The 12,795-nt window shown below is 57.7% G+C and overlaps 1 protein-coding gene across 1 annotated transcript; it reads right to left on the bottom strand.

The window, feature by feature from the left end:
- Positions 1–276: 276 nt before the first annotated feature.
- Positions 277–9,071, bottom strand: PLEKHG4 (pleckstrin homology and RhoGEF domain containing G4). Its single transcript, XM_061138712.1, has 22 exons — positions 9,020–9,071; positions 8,004–8,716; positions 7,766–7,861; positions 7,563–7,686; positions 7,381–7,474; positions 7,218–7,292; positions 7,021–7,137; positions 6,753–6,851; positions 6,514–6,662; positions 6,224–6,362; positions 6,014–6,130; positions 4,313–4,495; positions 3,562–4,064; positions 3,240–3,486; positions 2,444–2,533; positions 2,139–2,360; positions 1,876–2,046; positions 1,624–1,801; positions 1,165–1,281; positions 789–1,025; positions 585–700; positions 277–413 (listed from the first exon to the last, which is right to left on the bottom strand). The coding sequence occupies exons 2-22, from the start codon at positions 8,506–8,508 to the stop codon at positions 408–410; spliced, it is 3,585 nt and encodes a 1,194-aa protein (XP_060994695.1). The 5' UTR covers positions 8,509–8,716; positions 9,020–9,071; the 3' UTR covers positions 277–407.
- Positions 9,072–12,795: the final 3,724 nt, after the last annotated feature.

Raw genomic sequence — 12,795 nt, 5'->3', positions numbered from 1 at the left:
ACCCGGAGTTGGGAAGCAGTGGCGAGGAACCCACCTCTGTTCCTCCTGAAGGGTGGGGCAGCTTAGTCACTACCAGAGCCACTCAACATCCCACTAGCCTAGGGCATAGAAACATATATCCACCTTCTGCTCTGGGTGGGAGCAGAAGATGGGGACAGAAGGGGACATGGGCTAGGAGCCCAAAATGAGGGTGCTCATTTAGGCTCTGCTGCCAGAATCCCCTGGGGAGGTCACTGCCAATCTGTCCAATGGACACAGACATCAGAGTGGGTGGTCAACAGGACTGTGCATATGGGCTGGAGGTGACCCAGTTGCCGCCCATGGCCTGGTCATAGCATATCTCCAGGGAGGTGATGCTCCTTGGATCTAATGACTCCTGGATCCACTGCCCACCTTCAAGCCCAGGCTCAGACCTGTGATACAAAGCCAGGTATGAACACATATTTCCCTGGCTCAGGATCCAGGTGGGGTCTCTAAGGAATGTCTCTGTCCCACCACCCTCACTTCCACCTAAAGACAAGGGTGCCATAGGCCCAGGAAGAGCTGAGAAAGTGCCGGTAGGTACAAGGTAAAATGGCACTCACGTAGGACAAGTCCTCCAGGCCCTTGCCCAGGATCTGCCCTGACACACAGCTGCTGTCTGAGCCACTGGAGCCACTGGCTGATGGGCACTGGGAGGAAACCTCTGAGTCCTCAGGAGCTGGGAAGGGAGGCCAAATGAGCCATCAGCAGGGGAGGCCCAGACCCCAGTCATGCCCTCCTGCCTCTGGAAAAGCCCAGAAACCTACTCAAAGATGGCTGACTGCCCAGCTCGGCATCCGTCTCCAGTGCTGCTTCCTCTGGGAAACTGGTGGAACACAGGGGCCAGCGGAAGCCCAGAAGAGCTGGGTCTCTGTGCAGATGCAGGTTGAGGGACCCCAGTACGGAGCAAGAGGCAGGGTCTCCAGGAAGGGCGCTTGAGGCCCCCAGGTAGGGGCTGTCAGAGTCAAAGGGAGCCACAGCAATGGAGGCCCGAGAGCGAACCGCTGCATGAGAAAGAGAGTCCGGCTGGGCCAGAGCCCAGCTGGGCTGAGGTCCTGAGGGGAGTGCAGGCTAGTGCTGCCAGAGACCCACATCGCTCCCTGAGCAGCTCTCCCCACCCCACCCCCGCAGCCTGTCTGCTACCTCGGCACTGCAGGATATAGTTGACAGTGCGGTCGTTGATAGCTTCTTCGCTGGGTGCGATGTCCCGGAAGGCCTTGTTCCCCACACCCATAGACACCATCTCAGCCATGCGCACCTCTAGGTGGAAAGTGGATATCTGGACATCAGCCTGGCCCTTTATCACTCCCCCTCCTCATATAAAGTCTCTCCTGAACACCCATAGCATGTGGACTGTCCTGTGCACCAAATACTCAGAGGCTTACATGTCCTCAGCCTGAGATGGTGACATCAGGACTGCCTGACTTGAGTCTTTCTCCTGTGCTGGCTGTTGCTGCTGGACCTTCTGTGCTGGCTGTTGCTGCTGGACCTTTTTCACCCTCCCCAGTGTTTCCAGTTCCTGAGGCCTTCCCTGGGGTCCCTCTGGGACAATGTAAGCTCTCCAAGGAGGGGATCATGGGATGAAATGGGGCAGACACTCACCCTTGTTGTGGACGGCCTGCCTCCAGAGCAGGCGGGAGATGTCAGCTGTCCAGGCCTGCTTGGTGGCCAAGCTGGTGGCTTGTAGCACAAAGGTGTCCTTAGCCTTGCGACGGCGAAACCAGATCTCAAAGCGCAGGTTGTCGTCCCCACAGCACTCAGTAAGGCCAAGGTCTGCCATCTGTGTGGCCAGGAGAGGAGCTCAGTGAGGCTCTAGGGGTGCTGGGGTTATGGGGAGGGGCCGGGTGGGCCTACCTTGAAGGACCGCTTGTAGGTAAACACGTCGATGCCTGTGGGTCCTCGGCGAGGCTTGCTGAAAAGCAATAGCTCCTCAAAGAGGAAAATGCGACGCAGGGATTTGTGGCGCCCACAGCGGACTGTGAACTCATCCTGCCGGACCAACTGGCCCTGTTCCTTGAGGTTGACCTGCCAAGTGGGGGTCTGGTGGGTGCCTGGCCTCTTCTGCCCCCTCCCTTCACACCCACTGCCCCTGGCCACCACGGCCTGCCAAGACTCACATCACAGCCATGGATGGCATCCATGGCTAGCAAGTCATTGCCGTGTCGCAGCTGGAAGTGCACGAGGCTCTGGGCAGCCCGCAGGGCACTCAGCTCCTGTGCGGGTCCCCCGCAGGCCCGCGCCAGCTCCTGCAGCAGCAGCGCGTACTTGCTCATGCGCTGGATGGGCTTCAGCAGGTAGGAGGCCAAGTCCAAGTGGTCCCCCAGTGCCTGCTGCTTGTCCTGCCAGGCACATCAGACACTGTCAGGGAGCTTCCCGTTGTTTGCTCCATCCCCTCTCCCGCTACAGGCTCAGGCTCACCCACCCTGAAGAAGACGTGACCATAGCTGGTCATCAGGGCATCAGAGCGCGGTTTATTCTTGCTGTAGAGTGCGTACATCCCAAACTGCACCCTCTGCAAAGATACACAGTTTGACCAGGTGCCAATGGGCCAGCATCCAAGGGGGTCAGACCACTCTCAGCTCGGGAGGCCCAAATTGCCGACGTGTCCCCAGAAGGCCTCCCACTGACAGATCCTACCTGCCCTGCTTGGAGTGGTGGGTGATCTGGCAGGAACAGGTGCTGTGCAGGGAGGGGCTTGCCTACAGGGCTCTGGGGAAGAAGTCCTGCACACAGCCCTGCCACTCCCACGGCCCCAAGAGCTCTGCTCTGGTCCCATCTCACCTCGGACGACCCTTCCCCTGTTCACAACACTAAGCTACACTGACCCGTCTACTTCTCAACCACTGGGCCAGCACGTTGTACTTGATCTTTCCTCTGAATGGAATGCTCTGACTACAGCCCCTCCCTCTGGCCTTAGCTCAAACATCAGCTTCTCTTAAGATGCCTCTCTAACTGTTCTCTCTAAAGGGGGTACCCCGACCTCACTGATAACTCACCATCACCTATCTGGATGTTTTTCTAACCCCAATTATAATCTGGAATTATCTATTTTACACTCACATCTCCTCTGCTAAACTAAAAGCACCCTGAATAACAGGGGCTGGTTGGTCCTGCTCATAGCTGTACCCATCACAGGACCTGACACCAAGGTCAGACCCAATAGCTCGCTGTTGAGTGTGGCAGGATCAGCCAGGGGCTGCGTGGCCTGTGAGGCTTACATGGCGCAGGAAGGCATAGGCCACCCGGGGCGGATGCTGGGTACAGGCCTCCAGCTCACGCAAGAAAAAATGGCGGTGGAAGTCCCACAGCTTCTCCAGGTTGCCAAAGAGTTGGGCATGCTGGCCACGGAGGCCCTGGGGCACATCAGGGCGATCCAGCTCAGGGAAGTAGTTCTCCATGGTGTAGTCCAGGGCACGGACATACTCCCTCTCCGTAGCCACCATCTCCGCCAGCACCAGCTGAAGTCTACCAGGGAGGTGGAATCAGGAACCAAGACATCTGCCCTGCCACCACCCTCCCTGCCCTGCCCACTCTCTGTACCTGTTGGGGCTCCTGGGGTCACAGCTCCCTGGAGGAGGCATGGTGGGGCATGACCCTGACTGGGCACCATCTCCAGCCTCTGGTCTGTGGCAGGCAGGTACAATAGCCTCATGGTGGCACTGGTGGGCAGGTTCTCTGAGACTCAATCCCAGATTCCGATCAAGGCTATAGGCCTTTCTCAGGGGAGGGACAGCAGGTACCGCTGGGACCCGGCTGACACACAGGCTAGCTGTGCTACCCGTCGGGGGTGACTTCCGAGCAGCTTCTAACTTCTGATCCAGGGCCAGCCAGGTGTCCTGGCACCGCGCCCAGGCCCAGCGGCACTCCTGGCGAACGCCCTCAGATCCCAGCCCTGTGGCTAGAGCCCACATCTTTCGGAAGTGGGCAGGAGGCAAGTCCGGGTGCTTGGTCCAGTGCAGCTGCAGCCGCTGCAGCACAACCCCTGGGCACTCCTGTTCCAGCTCTGCCAACACTTGCCGCCCCTCCTCGGCCCAGGTCAAGGCCTGCAACACCAAGGCCAGATGGGCGCTGAGGAAGGATCTCCCCAAGACTGCTGAGCCTTCTCTATCTCCCCCCATCCCCACAGAACGGTGGCCCCAGGCTGCATCCCCAGTGGATTTAGGCGTCAGACTGAAAACAGGGAGAGAAAACAGGCACGATATCCTTCAAAGCTCAGGCTGCCGTAGCACTAAGCAGCCACCCCTCTGACTTCCCTGACCACCTGGAACCAGGGACAAGACCCCTCACCCACCTGCTTGAAGAACTGCAAGAGTTTCTCAGCATCTGCCAGTCGCTGCCGCCGCTGGGCCAAAGCTCTAGAGAAGTCGGCCAGCTGGGTTTGCAGGGTCAGAAAGCGGGCCCCAAAGGGGCCCAGTTCGGCCGCATCCCAGCCAACCAGTGGCTGCAGACATTTCTCCCCTCGCCTGACCTGTTCCTGGAGACAGAGTCGGGAATCAGCAAGTCTAGGCCTGGCATTGCAGTTGCTGAGCCCAAGTCTTTTCCATGGATGTCTACACGGCATCATCAAGTCACTTCTGTGAAGACTAAAGCTCTGCAACCCCTCCCCCAAACCCCTCTCTCTGTGCTCCTCTCCACAGCCAAATTCCCTGGAGAAACCGTTATTTTCATCACTACTTCTTAACTATGTTGGCCTTCTGCAACCCCACTCTACTCCCCATCCCCAGCGCCTCTCAGGCTTCCTCTCTTACCATTCAGTAGTACCAAACCTCTCTCCTCTAGCTCCCCTGACCTCTCCCCTTCTCCCTGATTCTCCTTGGCTTTCTCTAGTGCTTCCCCCCTCCTGATCCCCCATCCCTTACCTCCGTTGTTAAACCTTGGTGTTCCTGAAGACAGCCCACTCTCTCCCCTCAGGCAATCATGTGCAAACATACTTCAAACATCACCCGTACACCTACAACCACCAAATGAGCCTCGACACTCAGCGCTCCCTCTCCTTCCCTCATGGTCATTTCCAGGGTACATCCAAGGCTGGACAGATGAATGCCCTTTCCCCCAGAAGGCTCATCTCTCAGGGAACAGTACATATTCACCTTTGTAAACGCTTCTCCCTCTTATAGCCTCGTATGTATCCACCATTGAATCCCATCAACTTCTCAAATGTTATCTCCTCTGCCACCATCCTGGCCAGAGTAAGCATCATTCCCACCTGGACCACAAGTGCCTCTTCAATGGACTCTGCATGTCCATCCACCAAGTCACTGTCTACCCAGGAGTTATGGTAATATTTCTAGAATACAGATCTGATTATATGATTTTCCTGCTTAAACTGTACTCCATTACAGGATCCAGTTCCTGGCCACTGGCCACTCTTCCGGCCTCATTTTACCTCATCTCACCCCACTCTCCCTCCATCTTCTGCTCTGTATTTCATCCTCAATGACTTTCTGATGGTTCCTTAGGCAAGCCACACTCCCTCCTATCAAAGGACCTTTGCACATGCCTTTTGCTTCCTCAGTCTGAAACGTGTCTTATCTCTAACCCTCTTCTGCCTGGTTAAGGTCAACCTATCCTTCAGATCTCAGATCAAAAGTCACTATCTCGAGAGAGTTTGCCCAAGACCCTTCCTGGTTCAGGACTTTATCATACACTCAGATAGAAACACCTGTATTGCTTCTCTCTAGAACTTTGGCACAGAAAGAACAAATGTGCTCAGTCGCACAGTCACGTCCGACTCTTTGCAACTTATGGATGGTAGCTTGCCAGGCTCCCCTGTCCATGGGATTCTCCAAGCAAGAATACTGGAGTGGGTTGCCATTCCCTTCTCCCAAAAAGAATATATACATGACTTTCAATCTTTGGTTACAACTGATCTCCTCCGCTGGACTGTAATTTCCAAGAGAATAAAGACTAGATTTACTTTCACCCACTCTGCATTCCAAGTTTCTGGCAAAGTGCTCCAATACCTACACAAGGAACAAGTAACCAAACTCACCTGAGCAATCTGGTCCAGTTCCCGAAAAGGGCCTTGGGCCTGAAGCAGCATGTCCAGTGAGGGCTCCCTGGGCTCCTCAAGTGCTGGCCAGCCCACCTGCTGAAGCCACACTTCCATCTGGAGGAGTATGAACAAGGAAAGGAGAGTTGCTATGGGGTGGGGTGATGCTTAAGATTAGAGGTGAGGCCCACCTGGGCGGATAGTTCTCACCTGGTGCAGCTCGCCCTCCTGGGCCTCCAGCGTCTGGACCAACTCCAGTGCTTGTATTCGGCGGTTACCCTGCAGGGTCAGTTGGTGCAGCAATCCATCCACGCGGCCATACAGCTCCTCAACCTCATCCACTGCTGACCTGGTGTGTGGTACATGTCTTAGTGCCCCTTCCAGGTGCCTAGATCTACTTGACCCTGTCTTGGGACCATAATCCTGGCTGGTCTGGGCCAGACACTGAGTCCTTGGCATGGCATATGGTGGGCTGGGGCAAGACCTGGGCTTGTACCTACCTGTAGTCTGGGCTCAGGGTCACCTCTGGGACCTCTTGCTTTAGCCATGTGAGCTCCAAGGCTCCCTGGCATTGTAGCCATGCCAACCGTGGAGAGTCTAGCACATGCTCCATCAGGATCCGTGCCTGCCGCAGCAGTCGACCAACTTCCTATGGTTAAGAGCAACAGGCGTTGGAGGCACGTGTGGGAGAAGGAGAAGATAGGGAGAATTTGGGGAGGTGTCAAGAGGGGACACTCACCCCAGACTCCATGGGCTGGGGCACAGCCTTCATGCTCTCAATGGCTCCCTGAAGCAGGGCACAAACCCCCTGGCAGCTCTGTAGGAGGGCTTCCAGACGCTGTGAACAGAGGCAGGCATGACCAGCGCAGAGCACAGGGCTGGTCCCAGGCATCTTGAATCCCAGGCCACTGCAGCCAGCTATGCACTGCTCAAGCCAGCCCAGGGGAGGCTCCTCTGCTGACCAGATCGCCTGCCTACCCACCCAATGCCCCACCCAGTGTACTGACCATCCGGAAGTCCAGCCAAGCCTGGTGACAGTAAGGCAGGCCTCCTCCTAGTGAAGTGAGCAACTCTGAAGTGGAGATGTGGGTCAGCAGGCTTTGGTGAGAGGATAGATGCTCTAACTGCAGAAAAAGAAGGTGTAGTGGACTCGGGCCTGGTGGGGACTCACCCGATCTCCACCCTGACCAAAATGGCTCAGTACCTCTAGCCCTGCAGGCACTTCCTCCGGCAGCTTTCCCACCAGCAGCACACGGTGCACTGATCCTGGGACTGCTTCCTGCAAAGAATCTGAGCTCAGCCCTGATCCCGACCCTACACGAAAGGAATGGCTGGGGGGAAGAAGGGAGCTACAATCCTGTACTCACTTGCAGTTGGCTGAGCCCCCAGAATATGGAAGAGCTTGGGGAACAAATCCGGGCGTCCACCAGCACGGTCAGTCCCAAGGTCTGTACTTTGGGCCTAAAGGAGCAGGCTTTGGTTGAGTATCTATTTCCCCAACCCTGCCATCTCCTGGCTCAGGTTCTGTCCCCCAACCTCCTCCCCCAACCTGGGGATGCTTTGCAAGTAGAGCAGGAGGCGGACGAGCTCATGGCTGTTGCACTTGGGGTGATTCCAGGCCGAGTTATGGGCACACAGAAGCAGCACTGCCCGGCCTTCTACATCTCGAGTCCCTGTGGGGAAAAGGCAGTGAACATCTGCTCAATCAAGCCACCCCACCTGTACCGCCTTTAGTGTCTCCCAGCTAGCTACCTGGCAGGGCAGCCATGCCACTGGCAAGCAGCTCCCAGGCAAGGTCTTGGGCCAGGAGGCAGTCAGTGGACTTCAAGAGCCTGGATCTGTGGGAGTCTTGGGGAGGAAAACTGTTTGGGTCTACACTGGGCCATCTACCCAGAGACCCCCCTATTTGCACCTGGGCTTTAGCCTGAATAGGATCAGAAGGACCCTCCCTCCTTCCCTCCCAAGACTTCCCTGGCCCAGCCTTCCTTACCTGCCTCCAGTAGCCCTGACGACATCTCAGATAAAAGACCTCCATGGTTCACAGGGTCACTGTCCAACCCTTCAGGGTCCAAGCGGACTGGCATGACCCTGCCTGAAACTGAGTCCCCTGCCAAGTCTCCTTGGCTGTCATTCTCACCCTGTGCCAGACTAAGGTGGGAAGACATTGGACTTAGGAGGATCTCCACTCCATAGGAGGCTGGTTCATTCATCTGGACAGAGAACCCTCCTAATGTACCCTTCTGGCCATGCCCCGACTCATCTGCAACCATCTGTCCTGTGGGTGACTGAAGCTCGCCAGGCAGAGGGCTGCCCTGGAGCTCCTTCCCAGCTGCCCCTGCTGGTGGGCTTGGAGGAAGGGGGTTCTTGGCCTGCATCTGGGGAGCAGGTTCCCCCTCATCCCAGGCATCTCTGAAACTGCACACAGCAAATCTCCAGTCGGTGGCATGGCCCTGGGACTCTGGAGACTCATCCCCATCCTCCAGGGGCCCTTCCATCACCCCTTCCTTAAGGGTGGGCCTGCTCCAAGCAAACGGGAGAGGAGCTAAGCCCTCGGTGTGAACTGAGACCTCAGCTCATCCAGGAAACACGTTGAAGATGGCCGGGTAGGGATCGGCGGGCGATGCAGGCGGAAGGCACTAGGCCGTAGGAGGCACCAGTCTTGGTGCCCGGCACCGGGAGCACAGCGGCTGTCGCAGTTGAGGCCTGAGGAGAAGGGAGAAGGTCTGGGGTCTCTCCCTCCAGCTCGGGACCGGCGGGGCCGCGCTCCCGTGGGCCTTCGCCCAAAGGGCCCCACGCTGGGCCGGCCTGCGCGGGTGGGACGCTCAAGGCGGGGGCGGGGCGCCGCCTCGTGCTCGCGCTCACGCCGGCCCGGCCGACCCCGGCCTCGCCACGGGCCCTCGCGCTCCGGTTTCCTCGCCCGCCCGCCGGTCACGCTCACAACCTCAGGACGCGCCGACGTGGTAACGTGAACCCAAAACGCCAGGCAGCCGGAGCCCTCGAACGTACCGCATCGCTGCCTCGACGGCGGTACGGTGCGCAGCCTCCAGACCGCGGGGGCGGGCACGGGCGCAGCAGGGAACGCTGCGGCGCCGCCCCGCCCCCTGGGGGCCCGGAGGACGCAGCCACCGCCCACCCCGCCCGGCCCGACGGCAACCGCCCGAGCCCGAGCCGGCCAGGGAGCGCCGAGACGCCGGCTCTCGCAGCGCCCCCTGCCGAGCCGCCCCTTCGTACCCCGCGGGCCGGGACGGCTCGGCTTCACCCCCGGGACTTCCAGCTGACTTTGACTTGGCTTCTCAGTCCGCCGGTAGGGGCAACGACCAGCGGCCTTCCCAAGGCGCCCACGCCCCCCGGCCTGCTCAGCCCGCCAGAAGCGCTCCCCCGCTTGGAAGGCGGCGATGGTGCGCGAGGGTGAGTGAGCCAGGGGTCCGCCTGGGAGTGAGGGAGGGGGCTGGCGGAGTGGCGGGGTGGGGGTGGGGGAGGCTTCTGCTCTTAAATGCACGCAGGATGGAGGGAGCACAGCCCCAGCCGCCCTGGGCAAAACAAGGAGCGCTTCTGTCTGCCTGGAGACCCCTAGGAAGAGAGACTCCGGAAGCCCAGACCAGCTGCTTCATGCTGCTGGCAGCCAGTAGGGGTATCTTCATGGAGAGAGGGGCCCTTCCATCGCAGCCCCTCTCTTCCTTTCCAGTCCTCAGGCCCAGGCACCGAGAGACAGCTTGTATGATCCCATGATGGGATGTGGGGGCTGCTGTCTGGGCTAGAGGGAAGGAGGGAGCTCTGTAGTGGGTGCTGACCCAGATTCGCCAGAATCCACCAGGCCCAGACTCTACACTCCCTTGCGTTCTTGGCACTTCTGTCATATACACCCTCTCCCCAGCTCCACACCCCCCTACCACAAAGTCCAGCCAAAGAGGCTGGGACCGAGGACAGGATTCAGGAAGCAGAGGGCCAGGTGTGCCCTTCCCCTTACCTGCTGGGTGAGCTTTTGCAACTCAGTGCTGCTTGAGCCTCATCTTACTCACCTGTAAAAGAAAGAAGGAAAGTCGTTCCTTTCTCCTGGGATTCCCCCCTGAGAACTAGGAAAAGACCTGTATGTCGGAGGTCCACTTGCTGCCAGCTCTTGGGCTGTGTTGGAGCCCTGCCCTTCATTTCATGCTCGGTCAGAGGATCCTGAACTGGTGAAAGTCACTTGGAGAGCTGACCTATGAGATCTCGCTCAGCTCTGAGGTGTGAAATCCCTTTGGGGACATGTGGGTCTGGCCTGACACTTCCCCAAACTTGTGGGAAGATTATAAGAAGGTAGGCTATGTGGCCAGAAGAAGACACTGTGCCCCTTAACCTTATTCAGGCCCTGGGTTCCTTGTAGAGAGAGGGCAGTGGCTACAGTGGCTTCCCTGGCTATAGGGTAGTCACCTCCTTCAAGAAGCTGCCAGAGGAGGGAATCAGGGCATCAGAAGGAGCACCAGCAATCCTCCCCTCCCCACCGTTGCAGCTGCCACATCAGCACCAAGTCAGCCTCTCAGGAGCCTCCTTCTTCAGGGGATGTGGCTGCGAGTGAGGAGGCTTGGGGTTGTCCTGCTCCATCCCCAACCCCCGGCAGGCCTTCTCATCCCACCCTCCTCTAGCTTCAGCGAGCATCAGGACCAGCCTTGGCACCCTCCCCAGCTGTCTTAGAGCCGCCCCACTGAGTCACTGCCTCCAGCTCCCTCCCTCTCCTTCTGCTGCCCACTGTCTGCCCACCCCCACCCGCCAGCCAGGCTCCCTGTGAGCCCTAAGAGCTGGTTAGACCTGCTGGCTGGCACATGTATCCCTCCAGAGCCAAAGGCAAGAGGCCTCAAGCCACAGGCCATAGCTGACCCCAGCACCCCTGGGCACAGGCAGATAGATTCAGGGGCAGGGCCAGGCCTTGGTTTAGTCACTCTGCACAGAATGTGCATTGTAAGCTTTGTGAAGACAGAGACCATGTATTGCCCACTTCTGTATTTCTTGTATCTAGCACAGGGCCTGGAATAAATATTGAGGGGTGCCTGAGACTGGTCACACCAGCCCTGCCCTCCTGAGGCTCTCCATTTATGAGCCAGATGTAAACCAGAGTCACAAATGGAAGCAGATTCAGAGGCTCAGTCGGAGAGGGCCACAGATGAGGCAGAGGGTGGCAAGATGCACAGCCCCAGGAGGGCAGAGAGACAGATAGAAATGGGGACAAACTGGGCCTAGTGGGGAACACTGGGGGCTGGGCCTGGAGCCAACCTGAGCCGCTGACCACAGCAGGCTCTGTGGGCTGAGTTTGCAGGACTGAGCAGTGACTCATGGGGCCCAGCTCTGTGGCTCTCCTGGCAGCAGAATGTCCTCACAGAAGCCTTTTCCACTGAGATCATGAAATGGGGATGGGCCTCCCTCCCCTGCCCCTTTACCAGCCAACTTCGCATTTCTTACCAACATGAGCCAATCAAAAATGGAGCGGAAGCTCTGTACTTCTGTGGGCCTAGTGATAAGAGAACCACATTCATTGCCTTCATTCCACCCCAAACCTTCCCCTCTTCAGTACTGCCCTAGACAGCGAGGGTGACAAATACCCTACACCTTCCAGACCTATCTCACCTCTAGCCTAAATAAACTCTATACTCCTTAGTGTGGCATTCAAAGCCATCCAGAGACATAATCACAGCCTTCCTGTCTAGCTCTTACATAGGCCTGGAAAATTCACCTGATCACAAGTTTTGTCGCAAAATGTTTCCCTGTTCCTGGAATGCCCAGGTGGCACAGTGGTAAAGGATCTGCGTGTCAATGCAGGAGACACAGGAGACATGGGTTCGATCCTTGGGTCAGGAAGATCCCTTGGAGGAGGAAATGGCAACCCACTCCAGTATTCTTGCCTGGGAAATCCTATGGACAGAGGAGCCTGGCGGGCTACAGTCCATGGGGTCACAAAGAGTCAGACATGACTGAGTGACTGAGTATACACACGTTCACACACACCTGGAATGCTCATGCCCATCCCTCCAGGTCAAAATCCTTCCTCCTTCAAGGCACTGGAGGTCGTTTCCACCTTCCTGCCTGGTTAGATGATGACTTGTTTGCTCTTCTGCATCCCAGATGCCTGCCTCCCCTGGGTTTCTTACCCCCAGTCTGCTCATCTCTGACCAACCGTTTTCTTGGAAGTCCCCCCATTCTTAGTTACCCAGCTCTAGGCCCAGGAGCCCCACTGCACCCCTCTCCTACACCATCAGTTGTGGATTTTGTTTCTGAACCTTCCTAATCTAGTAATTTTTGAAGGATGTGGTCCCTGGGCCATCTCCTTTTGGAGAGCCGGTTCAGATTACAGATTTCTGGGCTCCCATAGACCTGCTGAGTCAGAACCTTGGGGTAGGCCCAGGAATCTGTGTTTGACAAGCTCCCAGTGGTTCTGACACCAGGGTCTAAGAATGGCTGCCAGCCGTCTCCAACACAAGCACCTTCACATCCCTGGGCCTCCTAGCAGGTCTTCCATCTCTAGCCTTTCCTCCTACCAAGCCTTCCTCCACGTGGGCTTTCACCCATCCTCCCCCAGCACCAGCTACATTCATGCTCACTAGTGCATGCCACTGCCCACACTCCCTCGGTCACAGTTCTCCCAGGCTGCCACCTCCGAAACTCGGCAGGGTCACCCCACCCAAGCCTTTGTGTCCTTGGCTGGCCTCTCCCCAGCATGTCCCCCACTGCTCCTTGCTTCTCACTGTGTGTGCTCCAGATGTCTTTTATTCATGCTGCTCTTCCTACCTGGAATGCACCCACATAGCCTCACC

The sequence above is a fragment of the Dama dama genome, chromosome 4, assembly GCF_033118175.1.
Source record: "Dama dama isolate Ldn47 chromosome 4, ASM3311817v1, whole genome shotgun sequence".
In the NCBI taxonomy this organism is placed as follows: domain Eukaryota; kingdom Metazoa; phylum Chordata; class Mammalia; order Artiodactyla; family Cervidae; genus Dama; species Dama dama.
Note: the sequence above shows the minus strand (reverse complement) of the source record. Positions and strands in the feature narration are given on the sequence as shown.